The following is a 22226-nucleotide window of genomic DNA, read 5'->3' on the forward strand; positions in this document are numbered from 1 at the left end:
TTCTTCCTCTCTCCTGCTCCATCTCCCAGCCCAGCCTGGCCCCCAGCTGCAGGACAGCCCCGCTGCCGGTGCCCTCCTGCCGGGGACACACTGGGGGGATCTCCTTGCCCTTCCCTCTGGCACAGAGGCAAATCCCATCCTCTCCTTTTCCTTCCTCCCACAGATGAGGTGCTAAGGGTGGAGAGCAGAGAGGACAAATCCCCATGGCAGAACCTTGTGGAAGACGCTGTTTTGAGTGGCTCCATGGTGCAGGAACCCAATGGGAGCTGCACGAGGAGGGGCTGCAAACGCAGATCGAGGGGATCTGAGGAGGAAAGATGCACTCTGGTCCAGGAAGGTGGACAGAGCTTCAGCCAGAGCTCAGGGCTGGTGGTCCCTGAGCAGCTTCATGATGAGGAGAAGCCCCATAAGTGCTCAGAGTGTGGGAAGAGCTTCAGGTCAAACTCCAACCTGATCCAGCACCAGAGGATCCACACTGGGGAGAAGCCCTATGAGTGTGAGGAATGTGGGAAGAGCTTTTTGTCAAATTCCAACATGATCCAGCACAAGAGGATTCACACTGGGGAGAGGCCCTACGAGTGTGGGGAATGTGGGAAGAGCTTCAGGCAGATCTCCCACCTGAGCAGCCACAAGAGGATCCACACTGGGGAAAGGCCCTATGAGTGTAGGGAGTGTGGGAAGAGCTTCAGGCAGTGTGGTGCCCTGATTGTCCACCAGAAGATCCACACTGGGGAGCGACCCTACGAGTGTTCCAAGTGTGGGAAGGGGTTTCAGACTCGCTCCTATCTCCTCTTGCACTATCGAGCTCATACAGATGAGAGGCCCTTCTGCTGCCCTGACTGTGGGAAGGGATTCAAGCACAACTCCTCCCTTGTCAGGCACCGGCACATCCACACTGGGGAGAGGCCCTACGGGTGTCCCCAGTATGGGAAGAGCTTCACCCAGAGATCTCACTTGACCAGACACCAACAGAGGCACCAGTAAGGGAAGCCCCAAGAGTGTCCCGCCTGCAGGAAGAGCTTCGTGCTCTGCTCCAGCTCCATCCCCCACTGCAGGACCCACATTGGGCACAGGTCTGGTGACCCACATTCCCTGTGATCAATGTTGGGAACACACCTGACTGGTTATCCTTTTGGTTTGGCCCTAATTTTCCTCTGATTCATCTTTATTCTTCAAACACAGCCAAAGCAGGGTTAAATTAAAGAAACTGATCAAAAATATCTGAAGTGTCACCATTTCACAGGAGTTTGAGGGGGAATTTAGGATTTAGGGACGCATTCTGTGTGGAGTGCCCCTGTTGCTAAAAGGCAGGAGTTTGATCTCACCCTTCTTGTGTTGCCAATAATTCCTCCCTTGACCCAAACCCAAACTCCACCCCTGGGATACCCTATACAAATCCCATGGCTCTGCCTTTGCCCCGTCTTTCGGTGATAAGAAATGGATTTTGGAGTTTTGTGAAACCAAGATACATCTCATTTGTTCCTGCCGCCGGCAGCTGCACTCACCCTGGACACCATGAACTCAACTTCTGGAGGATTTGTGGGTTCTGGGGTGATTTTGAGCAGTGTTCTCCATCTCTTTGCATTTCAAAAGCCAAGAGGGATGAATTTGTCACCACAAAACCACTCAATCCCACTGAAAATAACTGGATTTTAAACTATAAAGGCACAATCCCACCTCAAATTGCTTGTTCCCCCTCAAAAAAACCTCAATCCCACACAAAGCTCACTCGATTCCAAAGCTGCCAGGGTGAGATGGGGTTGGGAGGAGATTGAAAGAAGTGGGATTCCAGTTTGGAGTGGTGGGATGGGGATTGTGTGGGGCTGGGTGGCTGGGATGTATCTGATAGCAAATAAAACTTTCAGAGTTAATGATGTTTTTCCCATTCATTTTCAGTCAGTTCTATTTCCAGAGTGGCTCCTTCTCAGCTGTTTAAATTCTTATAAAAATCCTTTTTTAAAAATCGTCTAACCCAAACAATCCAAAAACCAATATCCATATAAAACCACCCATCTGCGATTATATTTTTATAAATAATTTTAATTTTTTAGAGTACTTAAGGGTGTTATTTTAATTGTTTGGTTAAATTGTATGAGACATTACAGTGGTGTTTGTTTTCGTGTTTAGTATATTTGTAGTATGAATTGTTTTACTAAGGTGTGTTCGATTGTATGTTTAGATTGGCCGGTGCTGCGAGAGGCGCTGGGCTCTGCCTGGCAACTGATGAGTCAGAGCCGTCCCGGGCGCTGATTGGCTGAAAATCGCCAGGCGGGACCAGCGCCGAGTTCCTGCCTGGGAACTGAATCGTCATCAACGCCGCGCGCTCTGATTGGCCAGGATCTGCTTCGGGGCGGGGCCGGGAGGAACTGGGGACCCCCAGGAGCCCCCCGGGTTTGGGGGTTTCCATCCCCCCTCGGCCCCCGGGGCGGCCTTGGGGCCACCCCAACACCCCCAAAATGGGGAGGGTCCCCGGAGCCGCTTGGAAGCCCCAAAAATGGGCTGGAAGCGGCAGGAGCCGCCCCAAGAAGGGATTGAAGGGTCCGGTCCGGGAATGGCTCCGATCCGGATTGGGGCGGGCTGGGATTGAGGGAGGGTCCGGTCAGCGGCTGCGGAGGGGCTGGGATTGGGGAGGGGTCCGGGATTGAGGGGATGGGTCCATTCCGGGACTGGGGCAGGATCGCTCCCTGGGGGTGGGCTCCATTATTGAGTCAGGCTCTCTCCCCTTCCCGATCCCAATCCCGTTCCCTGATCCTGTTCCCGATCCCATTCCCATTTCTGTTCCCGTTCCCGGGCCAGTTCCCGATCCCGATCTCATTCCCAACCCCATTACACTCCCACTCCGGATCCCGATCCCATTCCCCTTCCTGTTCTCGATCCCGATCCCACCGCTGTTTCCAGGGAATGGCTCCTACCCCAACCCCGACCCCAAACCCGGGGGGTCAAACATTGGGGTCAAACACCCCAAATCCCAACACTGGGAGGGGAGGGTCAAACATCCCCAGACCCAAACTCTGGGATGTCAACCTCCACCCTGCCCCAAACTCCAAATTTTAGGATCAAACCCCCCAAATCCCAGATCCTGGGGTGTCAAACACTCCTCAATTCCTAGACGTTGTTGCTAAATCCTCCTGACTTGAAATCCTGGGGTTCAAAACATTTGGGGTGTCCAACACCCCCAATTCCCAAAGTCTGGGGTCAAATACCCCAAATCCCAAATCCTGATGTGTCAAACACCCCCAGCCCCCAAAGTTTGGGGTTAAAACCCCCAATCCCCGACTCCTGGGGTTTGAAATATCTGGGTTGTCCAACCCTCCTCCTCTCCAAAGGCTGGGGTCAAACCCTTCAATTCCCAAACTTTGGGGTCAACCCCCCCTAATCCCAAACCCTGGGGTGTCAAATCCCCCTGATCTCCTCCACTTTGGGGTTAAATCCCCCAAAATCAGTTGGTCAATCCCCCCAGTTTCCAAATGTTTGGGTCTAAACCCCCAAACCCCAAATCCTGGAGGTTGAAACACCTGGGTTGTCCAACCACCCCGATCCCAACGTTTCGGAGTGAAACCCCCTGATCCCCAAATCTTTGGAAAAAAAACCAAAATCCCAAATCCTGGGGTGTCAAACTCCCCCAGTTCCCGAAGTTTGGGGTCAAAAACTCCCAAAGCCCGAGGTGTCAAACCCCCCTAAAACCCAAATTTTAGGATCAATCCTCCCAGTCCCCAAAGTTTGGGGTCATGACCCCCCCATATCCACTCCAGCCCTGGGGGACACAGTGGGGTTTGTTTGGGGTTATTTGGGGTTGGTTTGGGGTTATTTGGGGTTGGTTTGGGGTTTTTTGGGGTTGGTTTGGGGTTTTTTGGGGTTTGTTTGGGGTTTTTTGGGGCAGCTCCAGGTGCAATGTCTGCAGAAAGACCCTGGGTACAACACTGGGAAAAAAAGGGGAATGGGTGGGAATTGGGGGATTCAGGATGGGGAAAGATCCTGCGTGGGAAAAGGGGATCTAGGGTGGACAGGGAAGGATTTGGGATGGGAAAAGGGGAATTGGGATGGGGAAAGGGGAATGAGGTGGGGAATTGGGGTGGAAAAGGGAGATTTTGGTATTGGAGAAGGGATTTGGGGACAGACAAAGGATGTGGGGAGAAAAAAGAATTTGTCATGGGAAAAGGAGGATTTAGGTTGGGAAAAGAAGGATTTGGGGTCAAAAAGACATTAGGGATTAAAAGTGATTTTGGGGTTGAAAAAAAAAGGAGGATTTGGGATAAAAAATGAGGATTTGGGATAGAAAAGGAGGATTTAGGATAAAAGAAGGATTTAGGATAAAAAAAAGAGAGGATTTTGGCTGACATGAGCTGGATTTACCTGGGGGAGTGGGGGCATGCAGGGGGTTTGGAGCAGGGTCAGGACCATTTTTGGGGCAGTTTTCTGAGATTTTGGAGTATTTTCTTGGGATTTGATGGCAGGTCTATGGGATTAGGGTGCAGTTTTGTGGGATTTAGGGTGTTTAGGGGTCATTTTGAGGGATTTTTGGGTGCTTCTATGGGATTTGGGAGCACTTTTATGGGATTTCAGGGTATTTCTATGGGATTTTGAGGTGGTCTGGAGGGACTGCAGGGTGTTTCTACGGGATTTTGGGGCAGCTTGAAGGCATTTCAGGTGTTTTGGGGCATGTTTAGGGTATTCTGGTGCAGCTTTGAAGAATTTTGGGGTGGTCTGGAGGGATTTCAGGGCATTCCTCTGAGATTACAGGGTGGTTTGGAGGGATTTGGGGTGTTTGGGGGCAGATTTTGGTTATTTAGGGGCGGGTTTGAGGCAGATTTTTAGGGGTATTTCAGGCCCGTTTTTGGGGGGTTTGGGGTTATTTTGGTGGGGTTTGGGGTGTTCTGGGTCACTTTTTGGCGAAGGAGATCTCCATGGGTGGCTCTGGGTGATGCTGGAGCCCTGCAGGGCCTCGCGGGCGACGCCCGCCTGCACCTCGGTGTCCAACTGCAGCGAGGCGATGTCGCAGCGCCCGGGCACCAGCGCAGCTCCTGGAACCCCGGGAACCTGGGATGGGAACGGGGCCAGGAGAGCCCGGAACACCCGGGAACCTTCCCCAGACACCCGGGAATGTTCCCCAGACACCCGGGAACCTTCCCCAGACACCCGGGAACGTTCCCCAGACACCCGGGAATGTTCCCCAGACACCCGGGAATGTTCCCCAAAAACCCAGGAACGTTCCTCCAGAAATCTGGGAATGTTCCCCCCAAATCCAGAATTGCCATTAAAAAAAAAAAAAAAAAAAAAAAAAAAAAAATCCTGAAATATTCTCCCAGAAATTCAGAAATTTTCCCCGAAGAAATCCAGAAATGATGCTCCAAAGAATCTTGGAACATTCCCAAAAACCTAGGAACTTCCTCCAGAAAATCCAGAAAATACTTCCCCCCAAAAAAAGCCAAACCCAACTCCATTGCCCATCCAGAAACATTCCCAAAAATTGCAGAAACATTCCCAAAAATCCAGACATTCCCCTTCAAATACTATCCATAAATCTCTCCCCTCAAAAAATTCAGAAATTCTTACCTAAAGAATCCAGAAATTTGCCCCCCAAATTCCAGAAATTTCCCACAAAAAATCCAGACAAAAATCCTGTATTTCCTCCCCCTCAAATCCTGGTATTTTCCCCCAAAATCCAGAAATTTCTCCCTAAAACCCCAGACATTCCCGCCCCCGCAAATCCTGATATTGTCCCAAAAAAATCCAGCCCCAAGCCCCCTCACCCTCTCACCCCCCAAGCCCCAAAATCCCGCAGTGCCCCAAAGCCCGGCCGGAATGCCGGAATGCCGGGATTGCCCCAGATCTCCCTGGCTGAGGAGCAGGGGGAGCATCAGCTCCTGGGGCTGCTCAGGGAGCTGGGCAGGAACAGGATGTGCTTCGGGGCTTTGCCACAGCCGGGGGACACGGGAGACAAACCCCAAAAGCTGCCCCAGAGCTGCCCAAAGTCACTCTGGATACGCAACACAAAATCTGCCCAAAATCCCAAGAGAAAACACCAAAATCCCACCAAAATCCTGAGAAAAAACACAAAATACCCCACCAAAATATTAATAATTAAAAAAAACTCACAAAAATCTCCCCAAAATCCCCCACAAAAATATCACCAAAATCCCATAAAATCCCCCAAAAAACTACCCAAAATCCAGCAAAAATCTCCCAAAAAATACCCCCAAAACCCCACCAAAATCCAATAAAAATCACTCAAAATCCTCACAAAAATCCCACGAAAAATACCATTAAAATCCCATAAAAATTCCACCATAGAATCCTCGAAAATGCCAGAAAATCCACACAAAATCCCAGGAAAATCTCCACAAAAATTCCACCCAAAAGCCCACAAAACTCACCCCAAAACTCCTCACAAAAATCACCCCAAGGCTCATAGAAATCCCTCAAAATCCCCATAAAAAATTGCCCTAAAAATCCCCAGAAATCCCACAGAAAAATCCCTCAAAAAGTCCCACTAAATTCCCATGAAAATCCCACAGAATCCACACAGAAAAAAACTGTACAAAAATGCCCCCAAAAATTCCCCAATCACACAAAATCCACACAAAAAAATCCCACCAAATCACCCAAAATATCCCACCGAAATTTCCCCAAAACCCCCCCAAAATCCACTCCAAATCCACTCCAAAAATCCGTACCGAAATCCCACCAAACCCCATTCAAATCCCCCAAAAAATGCCCCCAAGTCCCTTCACATCCCACCCAAAGCCCGAGGAAATCCACCCAAAAAATCCCCACGAAAACTTCTCTCAAAATCCCGGCCAAACCTCCCAGAAGCAGCCCAAGAATCCCGCCCAGATCGCTGCGAGTGCCCGAACCGCCCGGAACAATCCCCGAGCCATCCCCGCCCGGCCCCGCGCTCCGGCCCCGCTCTCTGTGGGGCCGGGGCCTCTCCCCCCTTGGCTCTGCGCTGGTCCCGTTCGCGCTCCGCTCCCGCTCCCGCCCCACCAGCGCTCCCTGCCCTGGGCCGCGCTGGCCGAGCCCGGCCGGGCGCGCTGGATCCGCTGGGACGGCGCATCCCGGCCCCGGCCCCGCGGGGCTCCCGGGGCAGCTCCGGCCGGGATGCGGCACTGCCGCGGGGCTTTGGGCTTTCCCGGCGCTGCCCGGCGGCTCCCGGGGATCTGCGGCTTCCCGAGGGACTCGGGGAGCTTCCAGAGGGGACCTGGGCTGGCTCCGGGGGGATTTGGGATCACTCCGGGGGGAGCTGGGGACGGCTCGGGGGGTTTGGGGTTGTTCCCGAGGATTTTGGGGGGATCTGAGAGAGGTTCCAGAGGGGATCTGGGGCTTTCTGAGGGGTCTGGGGGAATTCAGAGGGGATCTGGGGAGGATTTGGGGCTTTGTGAGGGATCTGGGGGAATTCCCAGGGATTTGGGGCAGTTCCAAGAGGGATTTTGGGGTTTTCCAAGGGATTTTCTACAGTTCTCAGGGATTTGGGGAGGCTCCAGAAGGGATCTGGGGCAGTTCCAAGAGCAATCAGGGACGTTTTTGAGAGATTTTGGCAAGTCCTAGAAGGAATTTGGGGAATTTCAGCAGGATTTTGGGGGAGTTTAGAGGAATTTGGGAGGTTCCAACAGGGGTCTGGGGTCATTCCCAGGGGATTGGGAGTGGATTTCTGGCTGGATTTCTGTTTCTTCCCCGGATTTCAGGCTTTTCCCCAAAATTTCCTGTTTTCCCAAGGATCTGTGGATTTTCCCCTGGATTTGGATCTCACCGTGGGCTAGAAGGGGAAGGTTTAGGAGATTCAGGGTGAATTCTGGGGGGTTCCTGGCTGAATTTCGGTGTTTCCCACGTGAACTTGGGTGGGTTCCCAATTGAATGTTGTGCTTTTTTCCCAGAATTTCAGGATTGTTCCCAAAATTTGGGTATTTTTCTGAAGATTCTGCTGTTACCACGGGTTTGTCCCAGAAGGGGAAGCTTTGGGGAGTTTTAGGGTGGATTTTAGGGATAATTGAGGCTGGATTTGGGTTTTTTCCCAAGGATTTTGGAGTTTTTCCCAGAAATTCAGGATTGTTCCCAAAATTGCAGGACTTCTACTCTGATTTCTCTCTCACCATGGGCTTGTGGTAGAAGGGGAAGGTTTGGGGGGCTCCTGGTTGGAATATGGGGATATTTGAGGCTGCATTTTGAGTTTTTCTCCCAGGAATTCAGGATTTCTCCCAGAATTTCAGGATTTTTTCCCAAAATGTCAGGATTTTGCCAGGGATTTGGATCTCACCATGGACTTCTCATAGGAGGGGAAGCTTTAGGAGGTTCCTGGTTGGATTTAGGGGGTGTTCCCAATTCGATTTCAAGGATTCTTGATGGGATTTTGGGGGGAATCCTGGTTGGGTTTGGTATTTTTCCCTCAGGATTTTGGTTTTTTTCCCCTGAGAATTCCAGGATTTTCCCCCAGCATTTCTGTCTCACCACGGGCTTGTCATAGAAGGGGAAGCTTTAGGGTGTTCAGGGTGCTTTTGGAGGGATTCCAAGTTTGATTTTGGGAATATCTGAGGCCAGAGTTTGGCGGTTTTTCCCCAGCATTGCAGTTCTTTCCCCAGTGCCAGAACTCCCCCAGTCGCTGTCTCCCCACGGGTTGGCCGCAGGAGGGGAAGCCCTGCAGGGAGCGCAGGGCGTTGGTGGCGCTGCTCATCTCCCTGAAGGTGAGGAAGGCCTGGCCCCGCAGGCCGAGACTGCGCCGCGCCAAAATGTCCAAAATCTGCCCAAACGGCGAGGAAACGGCGCAGAGGGACTTCTCCAGCTCGGGGACACCCAGGGGACAGCCTGAGCCCCTGGGGACACCCAGGGACACTCTCGGACCCCCAGGACCCCCCAGCCCCCCCGTCCTCCTGGATCTCCTGGTTCAGCTGCTGATGGAGACGCTGGGCTGGGGCCGGGGGTCCTGCACCGCCAGGGCCGGGACCCCTCTGTGGGGACAGGGGGGCTTCAGGGGCGTCTGGGGGCTGCGACCCCTTCACCCCCTGGCACCCCTTTAGGTGTCCCCAGAGCCCCAAATCCACCCAGACCCACCTAAACCCCCCAGGTACCCTCAGATCCCCCCACTTTACCCCAAAATTGACCCCAGACCCACCTGAGACCGCCCAAATCCTATTGGACCCCCCCAAATCCCCCTAACACCCCTGAATCCTGCCTAAACCCTATGAAATCCCCTCAGACCCCCCCAAATTCCCTCAGATCCCCTCAGAACCCCCCAATTCCTCTTACAACCCCCCCAAAATCCCCTCAGATCCTCCAATGCCCCTCAGATCTTCCTAAACCCACCTGAGAACGCTCCAGACCCTCTCAAGCTCCCCCCTAAGCTCCCTAAACCCCCCCAGACCCACCAAAGCCCCCTCAGACCCCCGCATTGCCCCCAAACCCACCGCACACCCCCTATTTCCCGTCAATCCCCCCCAAAATCCCCAATTTCTCCCCAGACCCGCCCCAAACCCCCCCAGCTCCCCCCGGCCCCCCCTCAACTCCTCCTCAGCCGCGCTCTCCTCACAGTTTCCCGCCTCCACCACGCGCGCGGGCTCCCCAGCCAATAGCGGCGCGCCCCGTGCCGAACCGACCAATCAGCGCGCGGCTCCCTCAGCAGCGCCCGCCTCCCCGCGCCGCGGCAGCCAATCAGAGGAGCCGGGAGCGGGCTCGGGCGGGCCCTGCGGGCGGCGCTGCCAGAGCGGGGGAGGCGCTGGGAGAGGCCGGAGCTGCGGGAGCGGCTGGGGCGGCGCCGCTGGGGAGGGGGGTCCGCACAGGGGCTGGGGATGGGGGCTGGGGAGGGGCTGGGGGGATCGGGGCCTTTGGGGAGGGATCCGGGGGGAGTTTCGGGAGGGGTCTGGGGGGTCCTGGAGGGGTTTTGGGAGGGGTCTTGGGGGTGCTGGGGGAGGGGTCTTGGGGGGGTCTTATGAGGTCTGGGGTGGGTCCTCAGAGGTTTTGGAGGGGGGGTCTGGGGGGGTCCTGGAAGGGTCCTGGGTGGGGTCTTGGGAAGGGTCTGCGGGGGTCTCAGGGGACATCCTGGGCTGGGCTCGATTGGGGTCTGGGGCTCTCAGGGGGTCCTGGGCCAACCTTGGGGGTCTCTGGGTGGGTTTTCAGTTCCTGGAGGGGGTCCTGGGGAGATTTGGGGGTCCCGGGGGGTCCCAGGCCCAGCCTGAGCCGGGGTCTGGGGGTTTGGGGGAGGAGCACAACAGGGTTTCCCCCTGCCCCGATTTTGGGGGTCTCCCATGGTGCCCCCTCCCCAAAAAGCTCCGAGGGCCCCTGAAGTGGCTCCTGTTCCACCGGGCGGTGCCCCTGACCCAGGACAGCCCCCAGTGAGTCTGGCGGGCTCTGGGGGCGTTTTGGGGGATTTTGATGGGGTTATTGGGCTTTGGAGGATTTTGTTGGGAGTTTAGGGGGAATTATTGGGTTTTTGGAGAGAATTACTGGGTTTTGTGGCAGTTACAGGATTTTTCGGGGTTTTGTGGCTTTGGGGACATTGGATTTTGAGGGATTTTTTTTAGGGATTTGGGGATGTTTTTTGGAGGCTTTATTGAAGTTTTTGAGAGTTTTTTTGAATTGTGGTGGGTTTCACTGGGATTTTATTGGATTCTTTATGGTTTTGGAGAGTTTTATTGGGATTTTGGGGTGTTTAAGAAGAATTTTGGGGGGGCTTTGCAGTTGTCCCAGGGTGTGGGGAAGGGCTGAGAGGCACCAAAATCTCCTTTAAACCCCTGAAAGTCCCAATAAAACTCACAAAATCCCAATTAAATCTCACAAAAACCTCATTAGAACACCCCAGAATTCCAATAAAAGCCCACAAAATCCCAAATAAACCCCACAAATCCCCCCCAAAAATGTACTCAAAACCACAAGAAAATCCCCCCAACACCCAAAGAAATCCTTGCAACTCCCAAAAACCCCACAAAATCCCCCAAAATCCCGCCACAAAAAAAAAAAAAACAAACAAAACCAAAAACCAAATCCCAAAAGAATGCCATTAAATTTCCCAAAAATTCCAATAAAATGCCCAAAATTCCAGAGTTCCACAAAATATTTAGTTATTACAAAATACACACACCAGCACTGTGAGCTGCCCCCTCCACATACTCAGTTACACCAGAGCCAGGTTTTTTTTGGCCAATGCCTCATTTACAATCCAATACATGTGGCTGGTCTGGAGATGGGCTGTCCCAAAAGGCGATACTGGAACACCTGGGAGCTGATCATGCTGGTAGCGACCCAAGATTGGGATCGCTGGAGTCCTCCGGGCTGATACATCTGAATGCCACGGTTCCCATAACCTCATCAGGAAAAACTGTCCACACCTGGACCTGGATTGTTCAACCCTGGCTCAGAGAAAATAACTTTATGACTATGTGTGACTCTGAATAGAAAGAAAAGGCAGATGACTGAAATCCTGGCCTCGGGCAGAAAATTTCCTATAAGAACTGGCGGGTCCAGGAGGGTGGTGTGTGTGTCCAGGGGAACCTCTGCCGAGAGGCTCCTTCCTGTCACACACCCAGCGCCAAACCCGGGCTCAGCGCTGTCCTTTTCCTTGTGGCTGGCTCAGAGAGAATTCATTCCTAAATATATTTTATATTATTTCATTTTTAATTTGGCTGGACTAATTTTCATTTATAAAAGGGGAAAGGGGACTGTGGGGAGAACAGAGAACATCTAAACAACAAATCACAATAACATAATTCTACATCAATAAAGCTTCTCTTAAGATACACACAATATTTATCCCTTAATTGCGAGAGCCAATAATCTCATTATCTATCTATTACAGTTTGGATGGAGACCAGAACTAATACCTTGCAGAAGGAAAAGAGGGTACAAAGGTCCCTGCAGTCCCCTGGCCTGGTACCCCAGCCAGTGGGGAAAGGAAGAGGGCAGCATGTGGCCAGGAGTTTAAAAGGGGGCTGTGTCCTCCAAGACTTTGGGAGAGAAAACCCCAGCAGCAGATGTCCCCATGGACTCTCTCCCTTTATTCAAATAAAGATGCAGGGCTCCTCTGGCTCCCTTATGGACACTGGCTTTTCACAGCGTGGTTTGTATGCACACCCATTTCCTTGTATCAGAGTATCACCAGCCTGCAGTGACTCCCTGCCACTCTGGTCTGCAGGAGAAATTGAACTAATACTAAGAACTTTGCAAATGGAGACCAATGAACATTAAACAAATGGCCTTCTGTTGGTTTTGGACTGTAAAAGGTTTGGGCAAAATCTTGTAAAACTCAGGTGTCATGGGATGATTTTCTCAGCCTACCCATGCTATGTGTGGTTGAAATAATTTCTGTTGTACATTCTTGATGCGCCTATCCCTCACAGCCCCCATATCACCAGGCTGGCCCAGATATAGGGGGGCCTTGAGGGAAGGCGCGTCAGGAGTTGGGCAAAGATTCCAAAGAGGCTTCAATTCCCCTGCTGTGGTTGTCCAAGCTGTTTATTCCATGAGATGAAGGGGAAAAGAGAGAGGACCAGGAAGGGACAAGGCCTCATCTATGCTCAGAACAGGGAAGGCCCTTTGGCCCTTCGCCAACCCCGTTGGGGCAGGAAGGAGGGGACCAAACTATCAGATCCCAGTCACAGGGGTCCCTGGAAAGGGAAAAAGCATAGACCGAGAGCAATGCAACACATGGTGGCCAGAACAACATCGTGGCCAGAATAAATGCCTTGATTCTCTGACAATAAAATGTTGACAGAGGGCTTTTTTTATCTTGAGGTTTCAGTGACATCTGGACATGCCAAGCCCAGCACAGTGGGAAAGGGCCCATAGCAGCCTCATTCCCCCATGGCAGCCTCATTGCCCCACTGCTGCTTCCCTAGAGGAAGGAATGGCTCCCTGCCAGCCTCTGCTGCAGGAAGGAAGGCGATGCCAGGCACGGGCACAGGCACAGGAGGTGATTGCAGTGCCGGGCTCAGCCGGGCTCAGCCCTCGGCGGGGCTGTGTGGCAGCAGCTCTTCCCCCAGGCCCTGCCCTTGCACGGCCCGGCAGCAGCCAAAGCTGGAGGCGCCTGGGCTTCCGGGCCTCTGGAGCTCGTTGGCAGCCCCGGGGAATCGGGACTCTGCACCAACGTCCCTCCAGCTGCAGCTGCTCCCGCAGCCGCCCTGAGTGCCCAGAGGCCCCGGGCACAGGAGCAGCCCCGAGCGGGAGCCCTGCTGCCAGCCCAGGGCCAGAGCCAGCCCTGGCTCCCGGCTGGGCAGGGGCTGCACTGGCTCCTGACAGGGCCTGGCTCTGTCCCCTGGGGTGGGGGAGCTGTCCCAGGGCAGGGAGGGCCAGGGCTGGCAGGGGCTGCTCAGGGATGGGTTTGGCCCCTGTCCCTCCAAGCAGCCACGGCCCAAGCAGCTGCGCTGGCCCCGGGCTCTCCTGCCAGCCTGCTGGGCTGTGTTGGGTGGCAGGGAGCTGCCTAGAGCCGTCCCCTGCTCGCCGGGGCCTCGAGGGGCAGCTGTGCAGCTGGGCCAAGGTGTGCCAGCTGCTCCAGCCCTGCTGGGGATCCCTGCCAGCTCTGGGCCCTGCTGTGCATGAGGGTCCCTGTTGCAGTGTGATTTCATGGTTTAACCCTGAACCCCGGGTTTCTCCCCTGATCATTTCCTCCCAGGTGTGTCAATCACTCCTCCTTTCCCCACCCTGACCCCTGCCAAGCACTGTCTGTCACTTCTGGAATTCCAGAAGGGCATTGAGTGATTGGGCAGATTCAAAAGATGTCCTCTACCCCTTGGGACTTTGGACCATCCAGGTGTCCTTTGTCCCCTGAGACCTCCTCTCCTGTTCCTGGTTGTTGGGCTCCCTTACCCCTTCCCTCCTCCCCTCCCCCAGGTAAAAGAGACAGCAACTATGGGCAAGCACATTTCTCTCCCTCTCAGTATTTTTCATAGATGTGCACAGAGAGAAATGAAAGAGAAAACAATTTCTATTTCTGCTCCTTGTTTTTTTTATGTGGAATGTGTTTGGAGAATTGTTTACCTGGAGTGACTGCTTGATTGGATTCTGGTGAGGATCGTTTGAGCCTGATGGCCAATCCAATCCAATCCAATCCAATCCAATCCAATCCAATCCAATCCACTCCAATCCAGTCCACATGTGTCTGGACTCTCGAGAGAGGGTCACAAGTTGTGTTAGAGTTAGGAAAAGGAGTATGTAGTTTTAGTCTCTTCCTTTTTATATGGTATTGTTATAAATGAAAATTTATTCATCCAAATTAAAAATAAAAATAATTTTATTAGCGGTCAAATTCTATCTAGCCAGCCATGGAAAAAACCCAAAACAACACAGTGCCGAGCCCAGGTATCGACCCTGGGTGTGCAACAAGGAGTTAGCCTCAGGAGAGGTTTTTCCCCTATGCCCACACACCTCCATCCTGGTACAAGCAGATTTTATGGGGAAAATTCTGCCTGAGGCCAAGATTTCAGCAATCAGTCTTTTGTTCCATTCAGAGTCCATAGGTTAATAAGATTTTCTTTTTTAGTGATGAGGAAGAACAATTCAGTGTCCGGAGTTGTTGAATCCCTTGATGAAATTTACAGGAGCGCTGCATTCACATGTATGTGCCCGAGGATTTCCATTACATCCATCCCGGATCATTCAGGCGATGATCAGCACCTGGGGTCCCGTATCTCTCCAGACATGGCTCATCTCCTGGCCGAGCTGCACCTTCTTACTTGTAAATCAGTTTCCAATATACACCCTGTCTCGCCTGCGAGGGTGGAGGGGGGGATAATACAAACGAGCATAATCTAACAAGCATCCAATATTACACATTTCATTCAAGGAATGGCGCAAATCATGTTTACTACACATAACAGCATATTAATGTATATTAGCCACAGTTATAATAAAGAAATCAGTCAGCCTTCTGAATTGAGTCAGACATTGTCATTTCTTCCCATTGGGTTCACCTGCATTTACAATAAGCAACTATGCAGTCGGGGAGTTCTGTTGGAGCAGTTGCTGGATTCAGAGTCCCGCAGGCCAGAATAAAAGCTCTGGATTAAAACCCTCCATCAGAACTGACTCTTTTCCTTCATTTTCACTTTAAAAGCTTCTCCAGCAGATAGAATCCTGAGGGAACGGACCCTCTATGAGAGGAAGCTCCATCCCGCCGCCACCAGAGCTCTGGCATGCCTGGATTTGTCTCCTTGTGCCCAGCTGAAACATCCAGCTAGCCAAAAGTGTCTCTGGGGTGAGAGACCACAGTTGCCGCTATTTGGATCAGCCGAAGGGGCCAGAATAGCCAAGGCATGTCCCATCCTCATTATTGGCAATACCAATAGGTCCCAGTGTGCCACTGGCAGCTGGGGCCTCAGCCACCTCCTCTCTCCACAGCAGCGCCTGTGCAGCCTCACAAGATTGGACAAAATCTTCACTTGCAGAGACCTGTACCTGCCATCAGCCATCCCCAAGCCAGGTTCCAAGATCTCGTCCACAGCTGCATTATCAGCTTGTGTCTGGGGCATGGTGACACCACCCAGAACAGGACCCTCTGTCCCCGAAGGTGCTGGCCCTGGTGTCTGGCCAGGACTGAAGGGAGGCCCCTCCTGCCAGGGAAGGGCTTGAGCAACATCTTTGGGCTTCAGCTCAGGTGGTGCTACCACCAGCACTGGCGGAGCTGCTTGTCTGGCACAGCCAGGGGTGGGCAGGCAGCGGCTGGGCAGGGGCTCCTGGGACACCATGTTTTGGCTTTGCTTTTCATTTTAGAAATTACAAATTTTTAGAAAGAAAACCCCAAAAATTTCTTCAGTTTTTCCATAGTACTTTAAGAATTTTCAAAGTAGTTTTAAAATTTAGAAAAACTTAGAACATTTTTACACTTCTAGAGTAAAAATTAGAATTACATTTAATTGGTCATATTTACTCTGGGAAGAACTGAGACAACCCATGGCACCTAGTCTACTGGAGAGGCTCTTTTCCCACTGCAGATTTGTACCTAGCCACAACAACTAATGTAAAACCTTTTCCCTGATGTTTTCCAGGATTTCTGACAAGCTCGCCTCTTAATCTTCAGAGGCAAACTTTGAGCACAGTGGGAATCTCCTGCTGTGCAGGTAGGGCTCCTCTTTTTATCTTGGTTTAGGGCAAATTTGGGAGATGACCTCCAAAGGGGTTCCTGAGAAAACAGCAGCCCTGCCCCCAGCTAGTTTGGGAAAAATATTTTTTTTTGAGAAAAGTGGAAAAAACCTCTATATTTAACAGGCAAAGCACTCACCATCAGGAAAAAAAAAAAAAAAAAAAAAAAGAACATTATTAAACAATAAAACCTCTCGCCACATAGAAGAAATTACAAACTCAGAAAGTCCCCTCTGTGGGCTGTGGCTCTGCAAACTCATTCTGTTATCAGTCCCTCTGGCCCTGGAAATGCCGCAGCCCAGGCCCAGCCTGGTGGGCCACAGGTGTGAGCTGCTGGGGCTCTTCTGGGTGTTCAGTCCAGAGCAGGTTGAAACAGTTCACGAAAAAAGAAAAATCACAGTCCAGAGAAATTCCCTTCCTCAGCTAGCTAAATACTAACTAAAAAGCAAAGGAGAGCTCTCTCCTGCTGTCTTGTCTGTCTGCAGACAGCAGAGTCCAGGAGAAGGATGTGGGGGAGCAAGTGCGGTTTCTGACAATAAACTCTGTGCTTCTTCTTGCCTCCCCCTTCACTCTTGGAACCAGTTTTAAAGGTGCAAAACTTATTTCTGGGCTGAACTGACAAATGGGGATATAAGCATCATAAAGTCACCCCGGGACAGTGTCCCAGCTGCAACTGGGGCCTCAGCTACCTCCTCTCTCAGCAACTACTCCTCTGAATGGGGCAAAGAATTCCAAGAACGGCCAAACAACTCAGTCAGGGACACATCTGCCCTCATTTCCCATCTCCATGCCCATGCCTGATGTCCCTGTCACAGCTGCATTACCAGCTTGTTGCTCTGCAGATGCTGCCTCCACCCAAACAAAACCCTGTGTCCCTGAAGGTTTTTCTGAGCAATGGCCCTTGGATGAAGCAAAACCTTTACAGTCAGGGCAGTCCATTTGTACAGAAGGGGGTACACTCTGGGGGTACAGCTAAGAGCATGAGGTCACAGAGGGCTCTGGGGGTCAGAGCAGGCTGAGGTCACAGAGGGCTCTGGGTCACAGAAGACTGAGGTCACAGCGGGCTCTGAGGTCACAGAGGTCCCAGAGCCCCGTGGCTGCACAGCACCACAAGGCCCGAGCAGGCAGTCCTGGAGCACAACTGCTGCGGCAGCAGCGGCGGTGGCAGCAGCGGTGCTGACATTGGGACAGCGGCCTCAGGACAGTGGTGGCAGCAAGAGCGGCGGGACTGGCACAGGGCAAGGCACCATGGCTCTTGCTCTGCGCCTCCTCCTCCTGCTCCTCCTGGCCGTGGCCCTGCCTGCCAGGGCTGCCCAGGCTGCTCCGCTGCAAGCGCGGGGAGCAGGTGAGCCGGCAGCCTGGCTGCCCTTTCCCAGGACAGCGCTCCCTGCTCCCCAGGAAGTGCTGGGGATGGTTTTCCCGTGGGCTTTCAGGAGGGTTTCCTCTGTAGGAGGGAGAGACCCCCCGTGGGCCTTGGGCAGCCCCATTTTCCTCTCCAGGGATGTTACACAGGACAGGGAAAGAGGGTGGAGAGTGACCAGGAGCCAGCCCAGAGCTCCCCAGGCCCCTGTGCATCTTTGGCCTTGCCCATTGCCACCTGGCTTCCACAGCCTTATTGATCCCCTTGCAGTGCCCAGTTCCCGGAGGCAAAAGGGGATCCCAGCACACCATGGAAATGGGTCTGGTCTCTGCTTCCCTCTAGATTTGGATCGCGACTTGAATTATTTGCAAGTGCTGGTAAATGACACGTTAAAGATCTTGGAAAATGCTGAAGGCAAGTTCTGCATTTCCATTTTCCTGACAGCATAATCAGTATCAAGGTGGCAAGAACTCACACATTCCATTTTTGTTGAAAGTTGAAGAATGCTGAAAACTTTTCCCTGCTCCCCTTCTGGAGCCCTGAGTGATCCCACAGGATCACTGTCAGTGGAAGGAAGGAGCATTTAGCTATCCATCTTCCTCCCATGTGCAATGCCAGTGTGTCCTTCCGTATGCTCTGCGCAGCCACAGAGAAGAGCAGAGAGGAAAGGGGCAGGGCCCAGGGCTGTGTCCCAGGGCTGAGCCTTGGGTGCAGCCTGAGGATCTCCTACATTGCCACAGGAGATGTCTGTCCTGCCTTTCTTTGCAGCTGAACCTGTTGGTGAAGGTGGTGCAGCTTCCCCACCCATACGCATTACTGAGCCTCTGGGAGATGCTGAGGGTAGGTCAAGGCCTTTCCCGCTGTGAGAGCTGCCAGCTCAGAGCCCAAAGCTTGGCCAGGGGGGCATCGCTGCAGGTGCCAGGACAGAATCACGCTCATGTGTGCCCTCACCCTGGGCCATCCCCTCACTGCTCCTGCGGCTCAGTGCTGCCCGTGCCGATCTGCAGAGATGGCAGAAGCTCCTGTGGCTGTTGAGTTACAGGTGTGGCTGCAGGGAGGACTTTCCCGGGTCCTTTGCTGATTACTACCCACAAGCCCAGCTCCCATCGCAGGGGTGAGTAGTGTGTCCCTGCTGATCCCGCAGGCTGGGCACTGGTATTGCGGGATCCATTCCTGGGAAATGGCATTGTTTTGCTCTAAGGTCCTCCGACAGGAAAGAACAAAGCTACAGGATGCAAGAAACCCCATGAGCCATCCGAAAACATGAGGCAAATGCTGAAGGAAATGCTGCAGGCAGGACAAGGTGGGTGCATTTCCCTCACCCTTCCCCTGGGACTCAGCAGCCGGGGGCTTTCCCTGCACATCTGGACAGGCCGTGCCCGGCACAGTGGGAAGGGATCCATGGCAGCCTCGCTGCCCTGCTGCTGCTCTCATGCCCTGCAGGGCTGTTTCCCAGGCTGGCCTGGCTGCAGCTTCTCCCCAGCCTCTGCAGGAAGGCATTTGGCACCAGCTGACAGGGAGCCCAAATTCCACCACAGCCCATGCCCACCCTGAGTTCCTCTGCAATTTCCCAGTCTCAAGGCAGATTAGGAGAGGTGGCAGTTTGGAGGAGGGAGTGGGTCGTAGCCTACCCAGAAATTTTATAGAGATTTCCTGATCCTTAACCATGCTTGCCTTTGACAAGCATTGCCTCCTGAAGATGCCAACTCCACTATGTGGAACAGCCCCGCCTGTGTCTTTTCTCCAGAAGTGGATGTAGAAGCTGGTCTGAAGGCCGCATTTCCCAGAGGAAGCAGTGGCTCATTGGCAGCCTCTGCTGCAGGAAAGGAGGCAATGCCAGGCACAGTCACAGGAGGTAATTGCTGAGCCTCTGGGCCTGCGCCCTGCTGAGCCTTGAGCTGCCCTCTCTGCTGCTTGGCAGTGCGTGCACAGCTCAGACAGGGCCGGCACAGCCCAGAGGAATTATTATGCTCAGGGCACTCGGGTACTGAGCAGTCCTGCTGGGGTCCCTCCGTGGGAGACATGTCCCGAGACCTGGGAGCGACTGCACGGGGTGCCCATGGTGGGGAAAGGGCAGAGGGGGAGAGCAAGGCTCCAGGGTGTCCTGTAAAAGCTCTGCCATCTCCTGTTGTGACAGGGGAGCTGTTTCAGCCGAAGGATGATGGGCAGTTGGTAGGACAGGAGGGAGGGAGGGAGTTAGGAAGGGATATTTGCAGCACTGCCTGCTGCAGTTTTCCCCAGGGATTAAAGAGAGTTTCCTCTGTGCAAATGAAACATCCCCATGGGCCCCGTGCTGCTCCAGTTTCCTCTCCAGGGATGTTGCACAGGGCCTGCAAAGTGGATGGGGATTGATCAGCAGCCAGTCCAGAGCTCCCAAGACCCCTCTGCAGCATCAGCCTTATCCTTTCACATCAGGCTCCCACGACCTTCCCCAACCCCCTTGGAGAGCCCCTTCCCTGAGGCAGAAGGGGATCCCAGCACACCATGGAAATGGTTCTGATCTTTGCTCCCTTCTAGACTGGGATCAGAACATGGATTATCTGGAAGCCCTGCTGGATTACGGCTTGAGACTCTTGGGAAATGCTGGAGGTAAATTCTCAATGTCCCTTTTCTCACAGAATAGACAGTGACAAGGTGGCTAGAGCTCATACATTTGCCCTTTCCCTTAAGACCATCTCAAGTTAGATGGATTCAGGAAAATTTGACAGCTCCCTTCTAGAGCCCTGATTGATCCCACAGGATCACTGTCAGTGGGAGGAAGGAGCATTTAGCTGTCAGTTTTCTTCCTGTGCGCAATGCCAGTTTGTCCTTCTGTGTGCTCTGTGCAGCCACAGAGAGGAGCAGAGAGGGAAGGAGCCGAGCCCAGGGCTGGGCCCTGGGGCTGAGCCTTGGCTGCAACCTGAGGATCTCCTACAGTGTCATCGCAGGAGATGTTCTGTCCTGCCTTTCTTTGCAGATAACCCTGCTAGTGAAAGTGATCTGGCTTCCCAACCCACGTTCAGGATGGAGCCTCTGGGAGATGCTGAGGGTAGGTCAAGGCCTTTCCCGCTGTGAGAGCTGCCAGCTCAGAGCCCAAAGCTCGGCCAGAGGGGCATCACTACAGGTGCCAGGACAGAATCATGCACGTGTGTGCCCTCGCCCTGGGCCATCCCCTTATGACTTCTGCTCAGGCCTGGCAGATGCTTGATGGAGGGAGGCCCCTGTCCCAGTGCCAATTCCCAGATGTTTTTCTGATCCTTAACCATGACTTTGAAAACCTTTGCCCCCTGAAGGTGCCACTTCCCTTAATGGTGGATGGTTCCATCTGATCCAGCTGTCTCTCTTCCTTTTCCAAGTAATGGACCAAACATCTCTGCAGAAGGCGGTACAACCCGGAGGAAGGAGTGGCTCAGTGCCAGCCTCTGCTGCAGGAAGGAAGGCGATGCCAGGCACGGGCACAGGCACAGGAGGTGATTGCCATGCCGGGCTCAGCCGGGCTCAGCCCTCGGCGGGGCTGTGTGGCAGCAGCTCTTCCCCCAGGCCCTGCCCTTGCACGGCCTGGCAGCAGCCAAAGCTGGAGGCGCCTGGGCTTCCAGGCCTCTGGAGCTCGTTGGCAGCCCCGGGGAATCGGGACTCTGCACCAACGTCCCTCCAGCTGCAGCTGCTCCCGCAGCCGCCCTGAGTGCCCAGAGGCCCCAGGCACAGGAGCAGCCCCGAGCAGGAGCCCTGCTGCGAGCCCAGGGCCAGAGCCAGCCCTGGCTCCCGGCTGGGCAGGGGCTGCACTGGGTCCTGACAGGGCCTGGCTCTGTCCCCTGGGGCTGGGGGAGCTGTCCCGGGGCAGGGAGGGCCAGGGCTGGCAGGGGCTGCTCAGGGATGGGTTTGGCCCCTGTCCCTCCAAGCAGCGACGGCCCAAGCAGCTGCGCTGGCCCCGGGCTCTCCTCCCGGCCTGCTGGGCTGTGTTGGGAGGCACAGCCTGTGCCAAGGGGCGGCAAGGTGCCTGCAGGCCCCAGCTCTGGGCAAACAGAGAACGCCCTGGCTGTATCCACGGTGCTGCCAGCTCAGCAGTGCAGCACAGCGCGGGCTCACGCTCCCCATTGCTCCCACAGATGCAGCCGGCCCCACAACACCTGTTCCCGATGTCCAGAACAGCCTCAGAAGTGGTTGCTATTGGGAAACACACTGTGTGCTACAGTTAATTGCAGGTCTGCTTTTTTTGGAGCTTATCTTCATATTGCCCTGTGTTGGAATCTGCTGTTACTGGAAGAGAAAATGGTGAGTGTTTTCATCATCTTTCCCTCAAACAATTTCTTTTAAAAGTCTAATGTAGATGGGAAACATTTCCAGTCAGGCTGCAGTGGAGTTGTGGCCAGTCCATGGCTGCCCAAAGAACTCTGCTGAGGGTTCTGCTGCCGCCCAGTGCTTTCCTTGGCCTCTTCATTGCTGGGCCTTGTCCTGGGGGGCCGCTGGGGCTGCAGCCAGTGCTGGCTCCCCCTGAGGCTGCCTGGCCAAGAGCAGCCCCAGGGGCACAGGGCAGAGGCACAGCAAGGTGGGCAGGAGAAAGAGCGGGGACGAGATTGCCCCTGGAAGGCAGAGGCGCTCTGGGGCCCGCTCCTGGCCAGGGAGCTGCCCAGAGCCGTCCCCTGCTCGCCGGGGCCTCGAGGGGCAGCTGTGCAGCTGGGCCAAGGTGTGCCAGCCACTCCAGCCGTGCTGGGGAGCCCTGCCAGCTCTGGGCCCTGCTGTGCACGAGGGTCCCTGTGTGCCACTGGCAGCTGGGGCCTCAGCCACTCCTCTCTCCACAGCAGCGCCTCTGCAGCTTCACAAGACCCGACGA

At 54.0% G+C, this 22226-nt stretch overlaps 2 protein-coding genes across 2 annotated transcripts in view; one reads left to right on the forward strand and one right to left on the reverse strand.

Moving 5' to 3' along the window:
- Window positions 1-984, forward strand: part of LOC144248446 (uncharacterized) — a 104723-nt gene extending 103739 nt beyond the window's left edge. The window contains exon 3 of the mRNA XM_085565395.1: window positions 400-984. Within this exon, the coding sequence (XP_085421521.1) occupies window positions 400-984 (585 nt within the window). The remainder of the gene's footprint in view (window positions 1-399) is intronic.
- Window positions 1-22226, reverse strand: part of LOC146764021 (uncharacterized) — a 286790-nt gene that overhangs the window by 249052 nt on the left and 15512 nt on the right. The gene's annotated exons all lie outside the window — the stretch shown is intronic.

This window comes from Lonchura striata, chromosome 36 (assembly GCF_050655825.1).
Source record: "Lonchura striata isolate lonStrDom1 chromosome 36, ASM5065582v1, whole genome shotgun sequence".
In the NCBI taxonomy this organism is placed as follows: Eukaryota; Metazoa; Chordata; class Aves; order Passeriformes; family Estrildidae; genus Lonchura; species Lonchura striata.